Source organism: Vulpes lagopus, chromosome 6, assembly GCF_018345385.1.
Source record: "Vulpes lagopus strain Blue_001 chromosome 6, ASM1834538v1, whole genome shotgun sequence".
NCBI classification, from domain to species: Eukaryota; Metazoa; Chordata; class Mammalia; order Carnivora; family Canidae; genus Vulpes; species Vulpes lagopus.
Window position 1 is genome coordinate 20,506,174 of NC_054829.1, and position 18,230 is coordinate 20,524,403.

Below are 18,230 nucleotides of genomic sequence, written 5' to 3' on the forward strand. Positions count from 1 at the left end.
AAAGCTGTTTGTCATGACAGGGCAGAGAAGTGTTTCATGCACATTTGTTTGGAAGTGGATCGCTATTAGCATTACAGTTGTAGAATCCTGACTGCATTCTTGTTGACAGACAGATAACTGTTGGAATAGCTGAACCATATTGGCAACGGGCTTCTCTCATTTTGTTGCTGTTGTAAGGAGGCAGCGAGACGTCCAGCGTAACCATACTGCTGGTGGAGAGAACAGTGAGCAGGAAGTGTACATTAGGTGCCCTTTCTGTCTAGGTTACAGCAGCCTCCTGCTGTTTACTTCTGTGGCAATCTGATGGGTTAAATAGGTGATGGCAATTAAGGAGTGCACTTATCCTGGTGGGTACCTAGTGACGTCCAGAAGTGTTGAGCCACTATATTATACACCTAAAACTAATGTTATACTGTATGTTAACTACCTGGAATTTAAATAAAAACTAAAAAAAAAAAATCATATTTCCAAAATCTTTCAAGATTTTCAGCAGGATCAATGTCCCCAATTTCTGAAAGCATAATATACTAAACTGACCAAGTTAATAGGACAAAGCCTGATCTAAAAGTTTATGTTTAGAATTCAATTCAAAGCTGAACCTGACACAACATTTCCTGTCTGTGTGTAGACGACAGAAGCATTTCATGGCCTCTTTTTCATCTAATTGGGTTTCTGTAGAATATACACCCTTCCTTGCTATCCCAGCTGTTTCAAATAGAACAGAATGTTTGAAAGTCAACCTAGCATTCCTAATCTGAATTCAAAGAGGAGCATGGTTTTGTCCCCCAAAAATCCCCATGCTGCCCTCCCTTTTTGCTCTCTACCCATACTAAATATATAGTTTTAATTAGCAGTGGATTTTATAGTAAAATCACAGAAGGCATGTTTTTTTTTTCCCTTCCTTCCTCCTGAAAGGAAAATCATGATTTTTCAATTTCTAGTTGAAGACTTAGTACATAACATCTTTTTAAAGAAGCAGATGTTTTGCAGGATAAGATGAAGTAGGTGAGGAAGTGTTGACAATGGTTTTCAGCACAGTTTATGAAGGCAGAGTCTGCCAAAGCCCTTTGTCATATTTGTTCAATGTAAGCATGTGTATGATATAAGTACATGCTTTTCTCCTGGAAGCTGTTTCTCCCTCCTTGAATCTCTCCATGATTTGTTTATACTTTGCTCATAGCAATTAAAGGCTGTTAACACGTCCTCTCTTAGGTCAGCTATTTCTGTACATATCTTAAATCTTCTCCAATAGTAGCTACTGCCCTATACATAACTCCTGGCACAATTCAAGTTATAGGTGATTTTTATTTAGTAACTATTAAAATGCATCCCCAGTGTATTATTGAGGATAATTTTACAGATGTTGCTTAGAAACAATAGTAGCAACCATGGGAAATTTGAGGATCTTTAACCCCATAATACTCAGGGTATCTCACTTATCACCACCCCTCTCCATGTTTTGATAAGAAATCATATATAAACTGCTATGCAGATACAGCTCCAGGCTCCCCCATCCCCAACCAATCTCCCATCCTTTAAGCCTCTCCCATATAGCGATTTAGGGTACAAGGCTAATCTTGAAGTTAACGTAAAAAAAAATAGTATATCTATAGGTGATGACTGAAATTTGGGAAATACTGTCCTACTGGATTATATAACTTATGAGGACACTGTCTGCCTTATCTTTAACTCCAGAATACACAGTGGATACTATACATGCTAACCTGGTAATTTTTTTTTTTCCCCTAACTTCAGCCTTTCTGGAATTCTAACAAAAATTTAAATACTGTTATTCTAGTAATGTTTAGATGACACATCTGAAACTTTTTAAGCAATCAAATCATGCTGAAGTTTAGAGATTTTTATTCTTTTGAAGTGATCAATACTAACTTGCCAGCCATAATATTTAGTTGATTTCATCTACCTCTTTAAAGCAAAATGAAAGATTGCCAAATGAATTGGAGTTCCTTTTTGTTGCAGTGAGTCAAAGGTGCTTATTTAGGAATCAACATGGATACTTAGATGAGCATATTAATTTTTTAACCTACTTGAGCTCCCCTCTACCAAACTTTACCTTTAATAAGCATCATACTTTCACCTTTCCCAATAATTTACTGAAAGGAACATTAGGAAAGATTGTGAAGAAATTCACCTATAAAGATAACACTTTTAATCACCTTAAATACAAAATCCCAGATGCTAAAAAACATAAAGAATACTGATTACATGTCTTATTAGTCTTAATTTTAAAAAATGTCATATCTGGGCAGCCCAGGTGGCTTAGGGGTTTAGCACCGCCTTCAGCCCAGGGCCTGATCCTGGGGACCCGGGATCAAGTCCCATGTTGGGATCCCTGCATGGAGCCTGCTTCTCCCTCTGCCTGTGTCTCTGCCTCTCTCTCTCTCTCTCTCTCTCTCTCTCTCTCTCTCTCTGTCTCTCATGAATAAATAAATAAAATCTTTTTTTTAAATGTTGTAACATATTTATCCAAACAATCATTGTTTCCTTTACAGTAGTCCCTTAAGAGAATAAGCACTGATTCCAATGAGACACCATTATTAAAACATCTTTGATATCTTCCTTTGTTTCATAAGTCAGTGGCACATTTTGTTGAATATCCTTATTTATGGCAAATTTTTATCCATTGTAGGAAGATTTGGCTTCTGAAAATAGATGAAAGTCATATGGGTCCAAATCTAAGGTATATTAAAAAAAAAAGTACAGTCTTTTTCATGAGTGAGTCACTGGGAATATTAAATTATATATAATAAAATATCAATTGGATAAAGTGAAATTAATCACATGGCCTGATCTGGCACAGTATTTTCGTGAGTCTCTTCATCTGTGGACAAGTGTGGCTTTGAATTTATAGTATTGTATAAATTTGCATTTCCTATAGTAAAGATAGTTTGCATAGTTAGAATACTGTTTCTTCAGTGGTTCTATTCAGATAGATTAAAATCATAAAATGTTAGTGCCCAAAGGACTTAGACATGATCTGCTCCAGTGCCCTCATTTTTTAATGTGAGACTGGCAGTCTCCTATTTCCCTGGTTTAGCCATAGCAAACTTTTAATTGCTGTTCTTTGGCCAAGAAATGAGCATATAGGACCATTTTTAAGTTCCTAAATGCAAATGGCACTGTGCTAAATTCTGGGATATTGGGATGGGTAGATGGAAGGATTGAAACAAGGAAAGCTTAACCCTCATTGAAGTTAAAAGCTAAAATTGCAGCCATGCAGATCAAGATAGAGAAGACAGGCTTTAAGTAAACTATCTGCCAGGTCGAACTTCCAAATAGGAATAAAATTTACTGAAGAAGAGGCTAAGCTTTTTCAAGCTTTTTCAAGCACTGATGGAGAATTGGGAATTAAGAGTGGGGAAGAGATGGAGGTACAGTATGTTGTTAGGCAAGAGACAAATTCAGGAAAACATTGCTGCCACAGATCCAGAAACACTGTAAGTGTTTTTTTCCTTCTCTCCAGGGGAAGGGTTGGATAAATTAAAATTAAAAAGAATAATCACATGTATCATCTGTCTTCTAAACTTTGAACTTACAATATTCCTGAGAGAAAAATACTTGGTGGGCGTCATTAAATATTAATCATTAGAGATCAGTTTAGCAAAGAGATTTAGTCAGGTTGGAACAGCTTTTAAGAAACCAATTACAATGTGGGTTATGAAAGAGAAGTGGAAGAAACCCAGGGAAAATATTAGAAAATGCAAGTCCCTTCACCCAGTGGAATTTTTGCAGGGAATTCTGGCTAACTAGCTTGTTGAGACTTAAGACAGCAATAAAAATAGGTCCTTGTGCTAAGGATATAAGAATTGGTAAAAAGCAAAAGCTAGGATTCCTAAAATTGCAAAGAATCTTCCTTTTTAACCAGTATTTCCATTTAAATATTTAAGTATTTGATTGAAAGATGGGTAAGAATTAGAAACACTCATCTCAAGGTTACCTTGTAAAACTTAGTTGTTATAGAAATTCCACAAATTAAATATCAATATAAAATTGGAGAAAATGGAGGGTTGGTTGGTTGGTTGGTTGGTTGTTTTTTCCACATTCTGGTATGTTGATTGTTCAAAGGGATTGTGAGATATTTTTCTTTGGGGGTATTCTTTTAGGATTCATTTCATTAGTTATATTTCAAGGTAATATGAGGGAATCTAACAGTCTTTTGAAGACCTATAAATTGTTGCAACTTTAAGATGTATTACAGGTAAGCTTCCTCACTTGTATACATGAAAACAAGGAATGTGAATGGTTTGAAAAAAAGTCAACATTTTTAAAGGGGAAGACTAACAGTCCTAAATCGTATGTACCTGTTAACAGAGCATCAAAATATATGAAGCAAAACTTGATAGAATCATAAGGAAAAAATAGACAAATCTGTAACTATAGTTGAAGATTTCAATATCCCTCTCTCAGTAATTGATAAAACAGTAGGCAGAAAGTCAGTAAAGATATGGAAACTTGAGCAACACTATCAGCCAACTAGACCTAATCGACATTTGTAGGATACTCCACCTAACGACAGCTGATTATATATAATTTTCAAGTGCACATTTAACATTCTCCAAAATAGATTATATTCTGGGAAATAAAACAAATCTCAATAAATTTAAGATGATTGAAATTATGTGAAGTATGTCATCTAACCACAATGGAATGAAGCTTAGAAATCAATAACAGATATCTGGAAGATTCCTAGATGGAAAATAGACAACATATTTCTAAATAACCCATTGGGGGTTCAAAAGGAAAGTTAGAAAATATTTTTTAATTGTATAAAAATAAAAGTACAATTTATCAGAATTTGTAGGACTCAGTTAAGATAGTGCTTGGAGAGAAGATTATTAAATGTGTGCATTATAAAAGAAGAAAAGTTGATAATCAATAATCCAAGTTTGAAACTAAAAAAAATAACAAACCTAAAGTAAAAGGAAAAGAATAATAAAGATAAGAGCAAAAATCAATGAAATAAAAAGCAGGAAAATGGGGAAAGGGCATAAAAGCAAAACCAAGTTTTCTGAAAACATCAGTAAAATTTTAAAAACTCTGCCCAAATTGACTAGGAAAAAGGAGAGAACGTACAAATTGCTAACATTAAGAACAAAAGAGGGGTATTACTAAAACTCTCATAGACAATAAAAGGATATTTAGGAAATGTTATGAGTATCAGCATACTGACAATAAATTTGACAATTTAGATGAATTGTATATTAAAAAGCACCCTTAAAATGTGTTACCTCATATTAAATCTATATTGACAAATTTAAAGTGTGGGCCAAGCTTTGCACACCAAGATGTTTATCAAATTATAATAGGAAAAAAAGAACTGAGAATAGCCTTAACATTTCCAACAATGGGAGATTAGTCAAATAAACTGTGGAATAACCATAATGATGATGATGATGATAGTAGAAAAAACTCCCATATATAATACTACATGAAAAAGTAGAAAATAAAATTGTCAATAAATAGTAATCTCCATTCACAGATATTTATAAAGAAGAATCAGAAAACATGTCCTTAAATTAGGCTAATAGGCTATTTTAAAATTTATTGCATTATTCTTAGTTTCTTCTGTATTTTCCAAATTTGCTAAGAGTGAAATATGTCAGTGCCATATTTTAATTGTCATATGCCAATAAACTGACTTTATCATTGAAAATATAAATTACTCTTTTTCTGTAACAGAAAACATGCAACTTAATGTCTTGATGCCAGTTGATTTGTTTTAGAAATTTAAAACCATGTCTTTTGGGAAGGATGAATGGGATCTGAATGTTTTTGGGTGCTTTATCTTTCCTCTGGGAGGCCCATTTTGAGGCCATCTTTGCCTTGTGTTTCATTGAGCAAGACACCCAGACCTACAGCTCCACTCTCACTGTCTTTTGCAGTCCAGGTGTCGGTGGGCAAAAAATGTGTGTTTGCTTCCCTTATTTTTTCTTTTTCTTATTGACCCACAATGATCAAAGCATCTGTTAGTGGGAAGCCATTTATTATGCTTTTCTCTTTCATGCTTCATATAGAAACCATGCTTAAATGGAGATTTCTAGCACTGGTGAGAACATAAATCTTTTCATTTGTGTATCTTCCACCTCCACCCAGGCCTAAAGTATGTCATGTGTGAACTGTGATAAGCTAGCTTTATTGTCCCTGTCTTTCGTTGCCCCCAGTCAGCTTGTTTAAAGTAGTTATTGAAATGCACTGGGGATACAAAGTATATCATTTTCTTTCCAGAGACCCTACAGTGAATGACTTCTAATTTCTTATGAAATCCCCATAATTAGTAAAAACCATAAATTGCTTGGTTAAAAACCTCAGGGCCTTCATATTAAATAGACCTAAGCTCCCTTTTGGTACATGAAGGTTAATGATCTTGAACAATCTGAGGATTATGTTCATGCTTTTACCTCAGAATAAATGGGCCTTTTATCATTATACATAAACTTGTTCTCTTTGGCCTTTCTTTTATACTTGCATGCATATATATGTGACCAAAAAATAAAATATAAACTTGGTACTTGATACAGAGAATGACAGCTGATTCATCCAATGGTCCTGTGGCACGAGGCCCTATACTGTGTGGCCATGTTTGGAGGAATCCATGGGGGGCACCTGACCTACAGATATCTTTTCTAGACTCTGATAGCATTCTCAAGCTCCTCCTCTCGCTTGACTCCTTAGTCAGCCTCAATTACAGTTCTTTTTTTTTTTTTTTAAGATTTTATTTATTTATTTATAACAGACACACACAGAGAGAGGCAGAGACACAGGCGGAGGAAGAAGCAGGCTCCCTGTGAGGAGCCTGATGCAAGACTCGACCTAGGACCCAGGATCACAACCTGAGCCAAATTTGGGCAGTCAAGCACTGAGCCACCCAAGTGCCCTCAATTACGGTTTTTAAACTGGTTCCCCCCCACCCTTCAACACTTGTGCCACTTCAGTCTCTTTTCCACATAGTGACCCAAAGTATCTTTGAGAAATTTAAATCTAAATCTACTTAAAATTTAAATAGAAATCTCCATAAAACCTTTGATTGCCTTCTGATTGTAACTTAAAAAAAAATCCAAATCCAAATCTCACTTCTGGATCTCACTATAACCACTTTCCCCCCAGTATAGCGGCCAAAGCCAAGGGGCCTTAATTCAGTTCTTCAGACACCAAATCCTCACCTCAGCACGTTCACACAAGTCCGCCGACCACCATCTCCTACTCCTCCTTGGCTCCCTCTTTCTCATCCTCCACCCGGTAAGCTTTTGCCGGCCTATTCACACTCAGCATTCAAATATCACTTTAAATATCACATCCCAGAGGGGACTTCTCTTGACATTGAATCTAAATTTAATTATTTCCTGTTCTTCTTATAGCACTCATCATAATTTTTCACTTTATTATATTTTGCAGAGTTAGTTATTTGGTGCCTTTCTCTTCTGCAAACCTGAAAGTTTCATAACTGTATACCTCAATGTTTTGTTTGCTCTTTGACCAGCACACACTAAGTGCCCAATAAATTATTGTTGCATGAATAAATAACTGGGGGGAAAAAAAGAAAAAATAAAGGGTACTATAAGTAATTAGGACATGTCCAAGAGGAAAAAAAAAAGCAATTTCACTATTTATTACAGAAAAATATATTAAAGCATTTGTTTTAATCTAATTAATAAATTATTTATAGTTAAAATTAATTCCCCATTTTCAACTGAGATTTGGGTATAAGAACACATTCATTCATACAGTCCATGAGGAAAGGGCCTTTTTCTGTATTCATTTTTGTTTATGTATTAAATATTTGTTGAATGAGTAAGAGGATTGGTATAATCGTTATGGAATGCAGTGTAGCTAAGTGTATTTAAAAACATCAAATTGGTTTTTTTTTTGACCCAGTATTTCCACCTAAGAATTTGTCATAAGGAATAGCCCTAAATATAGAAAAGGGTATGTATTTAGAGATATTTTCACAGTGTTATTTATAGGAGTAAAACATTGGAAACCACATAATGCCCAATAAAGTAATAGTTGAAGGAATCATAGTTTATCCACTAGATAGTATATGAGTAACACATAAGCTAAAGGTTAAGATAATATAGTGACTTCAAAAGTGTTCAGAGTATTAGTGTAAATAAGTGAAGAACACAGTTTTATAACAAAATTTGTAAAACCTATCCATAAGAAAAAAAGACTAGAAAGAAATATGTCATACTGTCATGACCACGGGTGATTTCCTTCTCTCTCTCCCCTTTTTTTAAAAATATTTTTCTTTAGCATGCACATGTTTTTTTTTTTTTTACAATTAAATTGCTATATAACATAGATTATTTCATTTTCAGCACATTTAAATGAATCCTGATCCTTACGTTTTGTAATCAGTGAACTAAAGTGCTGTGTTCTTTGTTTTAGGATGACAGACTCTTTGCTGAAAGTTCCCATACTTATGGTTTCGAGCACTCATCCTCTTGGCATGATCACAGTCACTTCCTGTCTAGTCCACGATTTTCACACTTGAATTGTAAGTAATGAAGTCCTATACCAGTCTTTAAATTGGATTTAAGGAAATACAACTCATGGAAAGGTTAAAATGTAAGGCAAGTACATAATAGTAATACTCATGTTAGGAATTTGAAGACATTGTTATTATGAATCATAATTATAGCACCCCCCAGATACATTTCTATTACCCTGATTTACTAAAAAGTGTATGGAATCCCTTTTTAGACCTTACACTGCTCAGAAAAACTTAAAATGAATCACCCAAGGTAATCATCTTAATTAAGCAAATTTTTTGTACAGAAGTTCCTGGTAACTGTGGATGAGTGGGTAAAGTCAGTTAGATGATGATATGGTAAAATTTAAATCATCAAAGAGTAGAAAATATTTTCATAGAACTGTTCGGCAGTATAGATCATCTTATGTAAAGAATAAGGATACTAATACTGTTAGTAGCTAGATTTCATTCTGTGAATATACTTTAAATGTTGATAAAATGTTATCAGTGTGAACAAGGTATGAATTTTTTGACCAAGTGATACACCATCCCCCACCATTTACCTCTCTTCTTTCCTGCAATGCTTATTCTTCAAGTCTCAACTTGTATATAGTATCCTTAAAGAAGCCTTTGGAACCTACAGTTTTAAATATGGTGTCCGTTATGAATGCCCATCATGCATTTTTCCTTTAAATATCTTCTTAGAATAACGATGGAGTTATTTTTTATTTGAGTGACTTTTTGTTTAATGATTATTCTCTTCACCAAAGAGTGAATTCCATGATGAAAGCAGTGTCTGTTTTGTTGACTAGTGTTTCCTCAGTGTCCTACTTAGAACATATAGTAAATTCTCAATTAATAGAATGAGTATATGAATTTTTTAAGTCCACTTTTATCCAAACCATTGGATCTCAAATGTTATTTAATAACTTATTTAAATAATCATTTAGATGCTCAATTTACCATGGGCGTAGAGTTTGTGTATTAAATCTGACAATTCTGTCATTTTAAAAATGTAGGTTGCTATAAAATAAAATACCAAAATAAGCCACAAAGAAATAGGTCAGATCCTAAAGTGATAACTCTCATTTTTGCTGATTTATATTCATGGATTCATTGAATAAATATTTATCAGTTTCTGATAAATGGTTTGGTTTTCATTATATCATGATTATTTTATTCCAAAGGCTGAGAATTTTCTCTTTCCTGTCCTAACCATTTTGCCAAGTGATTTTATATTTCTGCATAAAACCCTTGCTATTCTAATCTGGCAGCTGCCCTTCAATGTAGATTGTATCTCAACCTGATTATGGTACCTCAAAATCTGATACATGCATACACAAAAGTTTTGTGTTTCATATGAAGAAATGGAAAATCTTCCTCAGGTCTGTTGGTCATATGTAAACATGTAGGTGGGGAGTAGGGACAAAACACCACCAAACCTCATAGTATCCCACCCATTAAGACATTCAGGGACCTGGAGGTAAACAGTACCATGATATGAGCACAGAGGTCATGGTTCTACTGCTGTTTCATTCTCCCATTATGACTTTCATAAGGCTCCCAAAAAAGGCACCTAGGAAATAATGGTTAGGAGACATTAGAGGGAAAACATCAAGATTTTTAGAATTTTTATTATTATTATGACAGGCAGTGAAAGAAACTATATCCAGCTTTCCACTCAGTAGCATTTCATGACCAGCTGTGGTCATTTCTCTAAGATCTATTCCTCATAGTTTCTTTATAAATACTTGCTCAAAAGGAAACAAAGTTAAATAAGAATAGGAAAAAATATCATTGAGAACATAACTTGGATATGAAAATACTTAGTATAGTCTATATTGTAAGATCTAACTGAAAGATTCAGCTTAAAAATGAAACTTCTTCATTAACTTATTGTTAAATTATTTAATTTATTAATCCATAGCTTATTTTTTACTATTCCTCTTTTTGACAAGTCTGCCTTATGATTTTCCTCCATACCTAACCCCATGCTTTCAAGGATGCTTTTAAAAATTTAATCATAGGTACCTTATTATTAATCATTTTAAGTGATTGAATTAAAACTTGTTTCTAGAGATCATAGCTATTTTTATTTACTTGTCTGATGAACCTTGAACTTTCTATATGTTTTTTCATAATTTGGTATTTTAAAAGTGGATCAGGATCACCCTGAATATGTCTCCATTCTTGTAGCACAAACAATTCCAGCTTAGTTACAGAAATTATCCTGTCATGTTTCTTTAACCTCCTTTTAAACCTCCAAAATTAAGAAGGAGAAATGTCAAAACCAACAGAGAAAAATGATCCTACAGTAAATTGATCATATGGGGAATAGAATAAGTCTTTTTAAAATATCATTAATGTCCTCAGAAATTGAAAATAAAATATTATATCCATTAAAAATAAGAGCAAGATGCTATGAGAAAGGAACACAATATAAAAGGTCTCAGAAATTTAAAATATGAAAAACTAGAAAGGTGGGAGACAAAGTTGAGAAAACCACAAAGAAAATAGAAGAAAAAGAATGGGGCAATAGGAGAGAAAAGATACTTAGGAAATCCATTCAAGAGAAACAGCACTTGATTAGTGAAAGAACAAATCAAAGGCCAGGAGTCGGCAGGTCAGAAAGGCTAACCCAGCCCATACCTGTTGCATGGCTGTCATCCTGAGATTTTTCTTCACCCCCCACCATGTTGATGCCCAAGTTTCTAGAACACATGCCTTCTTTGTTTGTCTTAGTTCTTTCTTCTGTGTAAGCACACCAAAGAAAGAGAGGTAAATGCTTCCAGTCTTTGCATTTCTGCAAATAGATTTCTTCCACTACTCACACTGGATGAGACTTCAGCTGACTATAAAAATCTAGGTTGAAAGTAACTGTCCTTCTGAAGTCATTGCACTATTCTCTTCCAAAATCTAATATTGAAAAAGTTTATGTCTTTTTGTTTTGACCTCCACTCCCTTGAAATAATCTTCTCCACCACCGCTACTACCCCTACCCCCGGCCCTGGGACCTTTGAGGATCTTCTCTTTAGCCCCAGTGGGTTTTGTGATGATTTGCCTCCCTGTGGATCTTACTTTATTTGCTCTTCAAACAGCTATTTGATGAGTGAACACTTTAATCTGGACACTCATATTTAGTTCTCTCAAATTGATAGAAGAAAGGAAAGATTTCATCAGGAAAATCTTTAGAAAATAAAGATGTTAGGTTATTTGACTCAGTTGAGCACTTAGAATATGGCAGATCTCACTGAGTCATTAAAAATCATTAAGGATAGTCACAGAGAAAGAGCAAACCAAAAAACTAAAATAAAAACACCAGTCAGTTAATAACTCTAGGGGAAAAATGGGCAAGAAAAGAAGCGTTGTCATAGTATGCTTCTTAGGTTTGTGTGAGTCATATTTACATAATATTATAAATACTCATTATTGACACAACTAGAAGTTGAAATGTAACTATATAAGGAGGATGATGTGCGGAGAAGTGGATGGGTGTGAATACGTCTAAAAATGATAAGTCAGAAAATAGCAATATCAGCTTTTTCTCACAAAAATTGAAATAAATACAGAAAAGAAGGCTAAAAGGGTTGATTGTGATTAACTCTGGGGTGCAGAATTGGGGTACTGGGAGGGATAGGATAGAAGCTGCTACCTTTCTGTATATCTCCTTGGTACTATTTAATAGGTGTATGTACACTTTGGCTGAAAAGGCATCTTATAAAAATAAAATGCTGCTAGGAACCCCAGCTTTTATGTCTGACTAGCAAGTGTTCGATTTTCTTGTTGCCTTCTCAATGGAACATGAAAGCTGGGAGTTGGAGTTTAGAGCAGTTTAGACCTGTACAGAGACATGAAGAGTGCATAACTATAGGTGCTGAGGCAGACATGAGTTTATGAGCCCACAGAACAGGCTTCTTCTCACTCAAGTTGGGATTTGTACTGGCCCTTTTGTCTGTGCTGTAGATGCTAAGGCATTCATTCTGCTGACTTAGGTGCCCTGTCAAACTGTGACCAAACTAAAGCGTAGAATCACTGACCATGGAAAAAACAAAGGAAATGGGAAAATACTGCATAATTTGTGGTCTCTGAAATGATCCAGCATTAATGAAAGTTTGTTTTAAGTAGTAATTTATGTCAGCTTTGTGTAGTTCAGGTCAATTCAAGAAAAGGTAGATTCCTTCTGCCAGGAAGAAGGGAAGAAATGTATAAATTGTAAGTTTATATTACCATTGGAAATAGGAACACAGAAATCCATTATTTAGAGCCATGATTACTACCAAATTTATCCTGGCTGGCTAGAAGTGATGGCCGTGATTCAGGACACTCTTTTAGAAGGCTTGGATTCCATTACCTTCAGCCTCTAGACAGTGGGGGCTTAGAAAGAGAGACTTATAATGCCAGCTTTTGAAACTGTCATTTTTACTTTTTATAAGTAGTGACTGACCACTAGTCTCCATGTATAGCTCCTTTTAGGCTAAAGGAACACAACCCCCAAGACAGGGCCCTCACCCTTGGGGCCAGAAACAGACTGGATTTGAGGGAGGGCTGTAGTAATCTCATGACTTCTTGAAATCTCAAATCCTTTGACATTAAAATCCCTAATGTTTATGGAGTTGGTATCTCTAAACTGAATTTTAGAAATGAATGCAGATTTCAAATTTTCTGTAATTCTAAAACTGTTGTCAATAATGTTTATTAAAATAAACCCAAAAAGAAAGGACTGTGATTTTTCAAGGGGTGGGGGGAAATGTTCTCTTCAGATTATTGTAGGATTGGAATGTGAAGCATACATATTAATTTAACTTGATATTATTAAAAAAGTAAATTGAGCAGCCCTGGTAGCTCAGCAGTTTAGGGCCACCTTCAGCCCAGGGCCTGATCCTGGAGACCCGGGATCGAGTCCCACGTTGGGCTCCCTGCAAGGAGCCTGCTTTTCCTTCTGCCTGTGTCTCTGCCTCTCTTTCTCTCTCTCTCTCATGAATAAATAAATAAAATCTTAAAAAAAAAAAAAAAAAGTAAATCAATGAAAGTTACTAAAAGGAACTTTCTTTTGCTTTCTGACATCAGTTTACATTGCTATGAAAAGAAAAGTTACTATTCTGTTTGTGTTTTGAGGTGCCTTTTGTGAAGGTCTAAGTCCCTCCTGTGAAAAATAATTTATCCACAGCAAGAACAACACACTTTTTTCTATGTTGTATGTCAGGATCCACTGACTCACTGAACTGCCTCATATGTAGTCTGCTCAGACTCACAGAATAAAATGCCAAAGATCTGTGGTAGTCAAAATGTAGGGATACTGATAAAGGTAAAAAAAAAAAATTGTTTCTCATCCCTTAGGGATATATTTATTTCATAGAAGGACAACATTTTATAGGCTCATTTCATGTGATAGTGATTTTTGTGTGCACGATAGTCTTTTCACTGACCAGTTCCATGTCAGAAATTTTTAAATAACTGAGTTCTGATTATTTCGATTTGCAAGGTACGCTGTAGATACTTTCGAGAAGGCAGCTAGAAAGTCCCCAGTTGACTATCTCTTAAGAATCCCATAAGTATATTCACTTCTTCAAACAATATTTACTAAGAGGTTATACAGCAGGCTCTCTGTTAGACCCAGGTGGGGGAGAGGGGCATAGCAAGTGAACCAGATGGAAGACGTCAGAGAAGAAACAGGCAGTAAGCAAGTAAACAGATTATTTTAAATGATGATTGGTGCTATGAAGGTAAAATGACAAAATACCTGGAACAGACTGCTTTAGATTAGTGATCAGGAGATTCCTTTCTGAGGAGGTTACAACTGAGCTGAAGCCTGGATGGCAAGAATCAGCAGAGTTAAAACTGGTTGGGAATAGTTTCCCTGATAGAGGGAGTAGGAAGTACAAAGGTTGCACAGAAGAATGGGTATGGCCTTCTAGAAAGATGGAGCTCTGAGGGAGGGGGCAGGCGAGGATAAAAGGAGAGAGAGAGGAGGAGAGAAAGGGAGAGAGGTGAAGTTCCAAGGGAGCCTTTTCAGCCAGTCAGATGTTTGAATTTTATTCTGGGTTTCCTGGGGGGGCCACTGGGGCATGCGGGGAGGGGTTATGTAGGAGAGTGAGTGAAATAATTGGATCTACCTCTTAGAAAGATAGTTCTGGTTGTGGTGTGGAGAAGGCGACACAGTGAAAATAGGAAGAGAGAACACGATGGCTTAGGCTGGGTTGATAGAATGGAGATGGTGTGGAGCCGGAGGCCTGGGGTGAGTAAAGCCTTCAGAATTGACTCTTAAGTGGGATGGGTGGAGCAGATAGGACAAAGGAAGGAGGAAACCAAAGTTGGAGAAACTCAGGCTGAAGGAGATAAGTGTGTCACTTTCTAAGATGGAAAAAGTAAGGAATGGGCAAGCATCAGAGATTAGAAATCAGGCAGGCGTATTTCATGGAAGTAGTTGGACGTGCCCATCTGGAGCACAGTTGAGAGGTAGGCGGTTGTAGAAAAACAGTAAACCTAGATTCCAGATCTAGTCTGTTTGTGTAACGAAGAAGATTCTGTAAAAAGAAGGCCCTGAAGATTTCTCCCTCCAAAATTGTCCATGTGCTTTGTATCATTGTGTATTGACCAAACACGCATCTTCCACTCTCAGATACTCTTCAGATCCCTCCCAAATTAGATCCTGTGAATAGATGTTTTCCAAAAAATAGTAAACTTAGTATGTTTATTCCTATACTGAAGGTCTGTCATTTCATATAAAGTTTATAGAAAACTGGATCAGACACTGTGATTACTTACAATTTTGAGTCCAAGGATTCTATTCATCTAGGTTTATTTTTGTCTTTTCTCTCACCTTGCCAGCATTTGCCAAAAGAACAGTTGCTCCAGATTCACCTTCAATCAAGGAAGATGCCACAGGTTTACCAATGGGTGGAACGAGTCCACAGTCTAAAAAGGAGGAATATGAAAACGAAAAAAGCAAAATGTAATCCATTGTTTCACATGAGTGTTTTACAAGTAACAGAGTATCTGTCCTTGTTGCAGTTTGGCCCAGATTATCTAGCAGACGAATCCGCAACTTCTGCTCTTTAGCATTGCCAAACACTGACTGACATAACAATATATTGGTCTTTGGGAATGATAGACGTTAAATCAATCCAAGTAAGATCAACCCATGAATGACATACAGCTAACTTATTGACAATTTATACCAGCAGAGAAAGAGAGATACTTTTCACTATGCATTTTCCTTTTTCAGGCGTGATCAGTCACATTTTCCCAACCATAATTTGTATTTATAATTGGGATCTTTTACAAATGACTGGCTAAGAAGGAGAGAAATGAGTTCTCCTTGAGGCCGAAGTTGCCAGCACTTTAGATTCAGAGAGTGTTTATATACAATTGATTTTTTAAAAATGCTTTCTCCCTAATTTTCACATGTTAAAACATGTCATGGAGTTATGCATATATAATATTAGGCAGTCCACTCTATAAATGCTCAGGATTGTTACATCCATCATCTCAGCAGTCTGTTACTACATGCAGTATCTTAAAATTTTATTTCCAATCATCCATTTTTAATAGCAATAAAGAATTTACAAGTGATACCTGAATTGTAGAACACTGTAAAGAATTCATAGCACAATTTATTTATTTATCTTTCTGTGGCCAACTATCTCACTGCAATCACTTCAGTCATATTCTGGACTGTCTTTGGGTTTACTCTGACCAAATGCACAGTTACCAAACGCATGTGTTATAAGATCTGCTCTGCAAGAGTTCTCGTATAATCTGGCACTACATACTTTCAGCATCTCAGCCTTTCTCAATATCAAAGTGTTTTTAAGAACTTCTGCTCTTTACATGCTAATCTACCAATGGAGAAAGATTTCTATTAAATGCTAATAGTAAAACATCCAGGAACTGAATCCCACTGGGCCATGTTGGAATATTCTTCAGAGGCACAAGAACAATAAAGCAATACCTTCCTAACTACATGTTGTGTTTGTTAAAGTATACTTGCTTATTAGATTTCTCATATTTTGTAAAGATGCTTCTCTTTCCACTACCATATGTTTTGGTAATTTACTTTTTATTTGAATATCCAGAAGAAATGGCACTCTTTGTCTATGAACTTGATTGGGATTGTTACTACAGAACACAGAGATCTTTTATCTCAAAAAAGTACATAATCTACATAACCTTTGAGAGTACAACCATGCATTTTATCATTTATCCATTACAGAAATATTTTACTGAGTTCCTACTATGGGCCAGTCATTGTGCTAAGGAGGACAAAGGAGACACAATACCAGCTGTGCGTGACCCAAAGTTTGGAATTCCATGAAAAAAGGAGTGATGTGTTCAGGCTAGCTGGAGAAATTCTGCATTAGACAACATTAAACAGGTTTGGGTTGGTTTTGTCTAACCTCAGGACTTGAAGCCGTTAATGTGCTAATGAACACTAGGAGGTTCAGTGGGGTAGCCCTTTCTGAAGGAATGATTCACGGTCCTGATGCTTCTCAGAACCTATAGCATGCTATAGTAATATTGAGGTTATTGCAAAATTATGTCAGTATTTTCATTGATGTTTTGACCAACACTATAATATTTTATCTCCTTGGATCTAAATGACTAACTGAGGAGAAAATAAGGGAGGATATTTACATGTTTCATTTAAGTCCTACGGATAAAAGTTAAACAGCTTTTCCCTTAATGCGTCAGTAGGAACTCCATGCAGTCCATTCTTTTTAGTAGGAACTGATTTAAACCACTATTCACACATCTGTGGCCATTAAAAAAAAAAAAAAATTACATCAGGCCAGTTAGACCTGAAAGTTGAAGGTAACACAGATTATTTACCTGGCAAATCCTTGAAAACATATTAGCTGATGATTTTATAACAGAATGGAGAAGGATCTTATGAAAGACCTTTTTTAATCCGAAAAAAATAAAGCCATTATATCATATTATTGAAGGCCCTGTGCTACTGTTGGATGAATGAAGGTGTCTGACTTTAAATATGGAACACACAAGAACTTCAAAGGCAAAGTCAACTTTTTGTGAGCAACGATTTTGTAAAATTCCTTGGCCCTCTGTTTATATGGAATTAAATCCAAGGACCTGTCTTCTCCGAGGATTTTTCCTATCTCTTGCAGTCACCGTAAGCTCAAGCTGGAAATCAAAAGGAATGCTAAGGAAACACTAATAGCTTGATTTGTAGATTTCAAAGCCAGCAACTGTTTTTCCTTCACTCACCCCTTTGGCAGGATAACTCGTGATATCAGCCCCATTTGAGTTTGGCTGAGCAGCCATATTGCTTATCGTGCTGGGACACTGGAAAGGATTAACCTTATTCTTGCAGTGAGCCTGGTCCAAGACTTAATTTGAAGATTGACCTTTTTGGTTTAATAATTTTGATTCTTCTGGCCATCTTTCTCCCTAAACACACTAAACTTCCACTGAAGTTACTGAAGGCCACAGAGGAGAGAAACACAGCTGGGAGAAATCTGGCTGGATGTTTTTCCCATTGGCGAAGCTTATTATTATTTCCTTGACTAGTGTCTGATTTAAAGGTTGGAAACCAGTTGGTTATATAACATCTTATGCATCCAGTTTCCCAGAATCACCAGCTTTTCTTATTGTTATAGTTTACATATTTTTACTCATAAAAGATAAAATCTACAGCTTACCAAAACTGTACACATAAAGCATTTAGATTTAAAGGTTACATGGGTTAAAAGTGCCTACCTCCTTAGCTAAAAGAGAAGTC

At 35.6% G+C, this 18,230-nt stretch overlaps 1 protein-coding gene across 8 annotated transcripts in view; it reads left to right on the forward strand.

Moving 5' to 3' along the window:
* CEP128 (centrosomal protein 128) overlaps positions 1-16,450 on the forward strand; it is a 390,276-nt gene extending 373,826 nt beyond the window's left edge. For all 8 annotated transcript variants that reach the window (XM_041759758.1, XM_041759757.1, XM_041759756.1 and 5 more), the window contains 2 exons: positions 8,407-8,515; positions 15,320-16,450. In XM_041759758.1, the coding sequence (XP_041615692.1) occupies positions 8,407-8,515; positions 15,320-15,447 (237 nt within the window). In that variant the 3' untranslated portion in view covers positions 15,448-16,450. The remainder of the gene's footprint in view (positions 1-8,406; positions 8,516-15,319) is intronic.
* Positions 16,451-18,230: the final 1,780 nt, after the last annotated feature.